The sequence below is a fragment of the Mytilus trossulus genome, chromosome 8 (assembly GCF_036588685.1).
Source record: "Mytilus trossulus isolate FHL-02 chromosome 8, PNRI_Mtr1.1.1.hap1, whole genome shotgun sequence".
In the NCBI taxonomy this organism is placed as follows: domain Eukaryota; kingdom Metazoa; phylum Mollusca; class Bivalvia; order Mytilida; family Mytilidae; genus Mytilus; species Mytilus trossulus.
The window spans coordinates 74870625-74876965 of record NC_086380.1 but is presented as its reverse complement, the minus strand read 5'-3'; the positions used below and the strand labels follow the sequence as shown (position 1 = coordinate 74876965).

The 6341-nt window shown below is 31.9% G+C and overlaps 1 protein-coding gene across 1 annotated transcript; it reads right to left on the bottom strand.

The window, feature by feature from the left end:
• Positions 1-3623: 3623 nt before the first annotated feature.
• Positions 3624-4490, bottom strand: LOC134727983 (dentin sialophosphoprotein-like). Its single transcript, XM_063592381.1, has one exon. The coding sequence runs from the start codon at positions 4488-4490 to the stop codon at positions 3624-3626; it is 867 nt and encodes a 288-aa protein (XP_063448451.1).
• Positions 4491-6341: the final 1851 nt, after the last annotated feature.

The following is a 6341-nucleotide window of genomic DNA, read 5'->3' as shown; positions in this document are numbered from 1 at the left end:
TACATACGGGAGGGCCTTTACCAAATACAATTCATGCATTTATGAGTGCTAGCACGGAATCAACATTATTAATGCAACAGCATTTTATTATCGATTTTATATTTCATTTTTCTAATGCTTTTCTTGATTCGTGACGACGACCTTGTGTTGCAAATTGAAATTAAACACCAAATAAATGACACAAAACTATTTGATTAGTTAAGATACTTTTTTTTATATAAAGAATATATTACTATATAAAGGAGAAGGTTTACGAAGGGGGAAAATTGGCCCTAAATTTTTTATGATTTTTAAATCAGGCCATGAAATCACAAATTTCACATAGAAAATACTTGTGATAGTACTATTAAAAGAAAAACTTTTTTTTGCACCTTCCTTTAAAATTTATGAAGCTATGGTCCGTTAAATAAACATTTTTTGTAATTAAAAGTCAATTTCGGTAAAATTGTCCATAATTTTAATTGTTTCTGGCATAATTAACATTGGCCACAATCAACGATCCAAAAAGTTTTAATGTTGATGAATTCTATATCAAAATGAATTATTTTGGTTACCCCACATTTTGGATCGTGGGTTGCGGCCAAGGTGTATCTAAAGCTTTTAGGTCTGAAAATTGCACTAAATCATCATATTTCAACAAAATGTCCAAAATGGGCTAACTTTGGAGAATGTTATGTACTTTTATGAAAAGAACTGATTTTTTTAGCATTAAGACTTTTGAAATAGACGCATTTACGAACCAAATTGTAACCGTTTTGATGTTTTATGATAAAGTTGATATTTTAGGCCATTTTGTGCCATAAGTGAACCTTGTCCTTTGATTGTCGAGACACATTAAATACATATATTTAAATAGAAAAATATTTCTGAAATATGCATAGTACTACCATCATTTTACGATATCGTGAACACAACTAAAAATGACATAAAACACTCAGGAAAGTTATACAAAAAAAGAAATCAAATACATCTATTATCACTTCTTACCACAACTAATGGCAGATATTTTGCTTTACAGATATTGATTGCACCCCCTAATCACACAGTAAAATACACGTTCCTTATTTTAACCTGACAAGATGGCGTAGTCTGAAACTATATAGCGGCTGATTAATGCATAGCAGAAGATGCTAACACATGCTCCTGTTACACGTATGTTTCCCTGGGAGTCAACAGTTTTTGTATTTCACCTTAATTGTTATGTTCTGATAAGATGTTTTAACATCATTTAACATTAGTTAACCACAATTGTCTTAAACTGTTAACCCAATATAAAAAAATATCAAGCATAAAGCATGCAATGACAAATATTAATTACATGAGTGTATAACAACGCACACCAGCTAAATTATTTACACCAGGGTCTAAAAGTTTGCTACAATTTGTCAACAGATAATAAAAAAAAACATAGTAGACACGGTGTGAACTTCAGGTTGTGTAAAACTTTGGTCCATGGTTCATATTGCGTCGAATAAAGATGTTGAAAAATTATTACTGATAATATGACTCCACATGAGATAAAAAGGAAAAAGTTGATCTAGTCCTACAAGAATCATCCGTCAAATCTCGCCTAAGTGTCAGATGTTTTTTTAAAACAAAGACTGCAATTTAATAAAATATTTTTAGTCCTTTAAAACTAGTCACATGATGATTTCGTCCTTTTACTACACAAATACAATATGCAATGACCTAGTGTTTTGCATTATAAATATGTTCAAGTATTTTTAAATTATCATGATATCTTGGAAATTAATTTATCAAATTATGTTACCCTGTAGGGCCTTCATAGCGAACTCTGTGTTAACAATGAACGTATTACGGTGACGAAGTCATCAAATGTAAAATTTTCCCAAAAGTTTTGGAATTGTACATTGTAAATACTTTTAGATGATTGCCAATCAGAATGAAAGATTGAATTTGTACATTATGTTCTCGTTCGAGAGATCAAAATGAGTAACAATCTTGAGGGCAGAGTAGTTTCTTATATATCTATTGATGATTGAGCAAAGGGAGCTAAAACAGGATGTTCATTAACTGTGGCATTAGACGTTTTAATATCAAGACAAGAGAAGCACACAAAATTGACATTTATATCATAAAGGCGCAGGGCCACAAAGGTGTCAATTAGGCCCCAAAATATAACGTTGTAATATCATATGCAAAAACATATAATTATGATCTTAAACATGTAAAACTAAATGAACTAGACCTTTATTCTGTCTGCTGTTTATTTTAACAATTAAACAGCTTCAACAGTATGATATTAAACAGGATTATATCCAGATTGCATGTTTTAATGCATTTTAAAGGTTTATTTCCTTCTAAAAAACATAGGAAACACCTTTCGATCAAAATACATTTGTTTTCGAAGGATTTATATGGTCAGATACTAAACCTAACACAACATGATGGTTGCCCCTCCATGTGGCAAATGTCGTTTAAAGCAGAAGCTTTGAAAATTTAGCCTAATAATTTCTTCATAATAGTAAGCAATAATGACGTCATTATGACATTATAAGTGTTCAAATGTATTAGCACATGTTGATTCTATATATATACTTTTAGAAATTTAAATTTATTTGTCTTAAAATATATTTACTGTTATTATTGAATTTATATTTCACTGAAGTATAGGGCCAATTCGACCCTTTGTGAGCCTACTCCTTTATAAAGGTGTAATACCACCATTGATTTTCCCCTATTAGTCTTTGTTAAATTTTCACTTTTCAAAAAAATCTGCAGAATTTATCTTTGTTTCAAATGAAGAAATACTTGGCATGAGTTAAGTTTTATCCTGTCAAGTTCTATAGAAAAAGTTTCACATAACATTGTATTGCATATAAGAAAATAACCATCATTGGAAGTTAACCAATCAAATTTCTCCCCCTATTCTATCTGTGTACAAGGTTTAGTCACCATGTAACCTCAAGATTACAAAATTTTCTTTAGAAATCACAAATAAAAAATAATGGCGTATTGAAATACACAAGACATATGTTTATGACACAGAAATAGTTTTACTGCAATAAAATGTAGGATTAATTACCTACAACGGTCAAATTTAAGGGAATATTTGTTTAGACCTACTTTCGTATGCAACCGGATGTGACGTTCCATGATTTGGTGGTATTACACCTTTATTTTAAAAATATATGTTCACATTCCCTATATATAAACATATATGACTTTCAACACTTGCAAACTTTCATTTGTTTTATAAAAAATATTAAAACGAATACCGGTAAAATAATTATACATGTTATAAGCATATCGAACATTGATTGGAAAATTATACATAAAAAATTTAAAAACATCACATAAGACTGTTAATTTTGTTAAATATTTATATTCCTATTCAAATGAGACGTCTTTTGATTTTGTTGTTAAATACTCATGTTCTGGGTTCAATGAGTTGTCCTTTGATTTTGTGGCATGTTCATGTTCCTGGTCTAATGAGTCGTCTGTTTATTTTGTGGCTTGGCTTACTCATGTTCCTGGTCCAATGAGTCGGCTTTTGATTTTGTGGCATTTTCATGCTGTTTCTTCAATGAGTCGTTTTTTTTAATTATTTGTCGTACTCCTGTTCATGTTCCAAAGTGTCAAAAGAGTTGTTCTTGGTTCAATTAGTTGTCTGCTGGCGTAGTGCTGTATTCATGTTCTTGCTCCAATGAGTCGTCTGTTGATTTTATGACATGTTCATGTTCTTGGATCATTGAGTCATCTGTTGATTTTGTGTCATATTCGTGTTCTTGGTTCAAAGAGTTTTCTGTTGATTTTGTGTCATATTCATGGTCTTGGTCCAATGAGTCTTCTGTTGATTTCGTAGCATATACATGTTCTTGGTTCAATATGTTGTCGGTTGATTTCGTAGCATATTCATGTTCTTGGTTCAATAAGTCGTTTGTTGATTTTGTGTCATATTCATGTTCTTGGTTCAATGAGTTGTCTTTTGATTTTGAGGCATATTCATGTTCTTGGTCCAATGAGTCGTCTGTTGAATTCATAGGTAAATCATGTTCTTGGTTTAATGAGTTGTTTGTTGATTTTGTGGTATTCTCATTGTCTTGGTTCAATAAGTCGTCTGTTGATTTCGTGTTATATTCATGTTCTTTGTTCAATGAGTCGTTTGTTGATTTTGTGTCATATTCATGTTCTTGGTCCAATGCGTCGTCTGTGGATTTCGAAGCATATCCATGTTCTTGGTCCAATGATTTATCTGATGATCTTGTAGCATATTCATGTTCTTGATTCCGTGAGTTGTCTGTTGATTTTGTGGCATGTTCGTGTACTTGGTTCAATGAGCCGACTGTAGATTTCGTGTAATATTCCTGTTCTTGGTCCACTGAGTCGTCTGTTGATTTTGATAAAGATTTATCTTCCTGTTCCACTGAATCATTCTCCGAGTTTGTTGAATATTCATATCCTTGCTCCAATGAATCGTCGGTTGATTCTATTGAAGATGTATCTGCCTGATCCGTTGAGTCTTCCATAGAGTTTAATATGTATTGATTTTGGTTGATAGATGTGGCATGAGAGTCTTCATAAGAAATTTTTCTTTTTATGAAAACCAAATCCTTTAAAATCGGCGAACACTGTCTACACAGAGACATAACTACTAATCGGTTAAACTTGATAACAACAGCAGACTTACTGTTATACTTTTTTGTAAAAAGATACATAAAAAATACCACAAAGAACTTGTTTTTGTCAATTTTTGTTGGTTTTTCTAGCAGCAGACTCAGTATTTCATTATTTCCATGAAATAGGGCCAAATGCCATGGTTGGAGACAAGCACAACCGGTTGCAACATTTGTATCAGTACCATGCTCTAATAAGACTTTGCACAGTTCAATATTTCCGTTTTCTGCGCACATGTGTAATGGATACTTATAAACATTATAATTGTACGCGGAGAAAAATTCGACAATTGTTTCTTTATCTTCGTAAATGGTCGCATATGGCACGGCTAAATTTGCAACTTTCATACTATCTGCACCTCTTTTCAATAACGACTTCAAAATAAACTCATCTGCGCATAAGCAGGCTACGTGAATAGGTGAAAGCATACAAATACTGTCTCTGTAATCAGTTGAAAGAAACAATTTATCTACATTGCTTGTCAAATTCACGAAAAAATATATATGCCAAACCGATAGTTGACATATTTCATTTATCGTTTTTACTTGCGATGAAATCATTCGTGTTAAAGCTACACTTTTTGTTAAACAAGCTAAATGTAATGCACTAAGCTCCGAATGTGTTGAAATTACTTTTTCTTCAGACTGCTTTAATTCTATGGTTAATATAGCTGGAATATACAGATTGGTCCTTCGTCTAATGAATAACTCTGCAATTTCTGCATTTCCTAAAAGACAAGCGATATGAAAAGCAGTTAGCTTGAATGAAGAATCTGAAGTTATTAACTGCGCAAAATGTTCATTGTACCTGAATTTGATATGAAGAGGAAATATTCTACAAATAATGTCAGTTTTATCTGTTTTTCGTAATATTGACTGTATAACTGCTTCGGCTTCCATCAAACTTTCAATATGCAATGGTGTTAATTCAGATTTAGTATCGAAGAGTTTCTCGTGTTTTTCACCACACAGATGCTCATTAGTGAGGAACTTCAAGTGCAAAAAGGTAATGTTTGTAGCAATGCTGTTAAAATCGCACTGAATACTTGATAAGACCTTTAACCCAGCGTTATGTTGTCTAAAACATAAAATATGAACTACAGCCATTTGTCCTAATTTTTGAAAGTTTTCATTTATAGTATAAACTTTTAAGAATTGTATGTTTCCGGTTAACAAAACAATATGTAGTGAGGATAGACTAGCAAACGATTTCACGCAACATTTCATTGTTAATGACCGCAACAATCGCGAATTTACATCTTTAAGGCAAGCAGCATGCAAAATTCCAATTTCTGCTCTCAAGTTGTCATGCAGCCACGGTTCGATTGTTATTAGCGATAAATCATTTTCATTCATGAAACACAGTAGATGCAAATACGGAATTTCATAGTTAATGTTCATATCATCATTCTTGTACATTAAACATTGTAAGTTATTTTCATTGTTGTGTAAACATGCTGCAATTGCGGAATTCATTAAAACTCTTTTTTCTTTAGCCTCAGTCAATGCAAAAAATGTTTCAGAAATACTCCCACGAGTTAGATACTCTAATTCTACAGCTGATAACATAACTCCTTTTGATGATATGCGACTGTGAGAGCTTTTAAAATCAATATTATGAAAACAAAAAAATTCAACAATGTCCATATCAATGTGATAACTTAAAACACTGGTTGAATTGAACATTTGGAGTACGGTATTCCA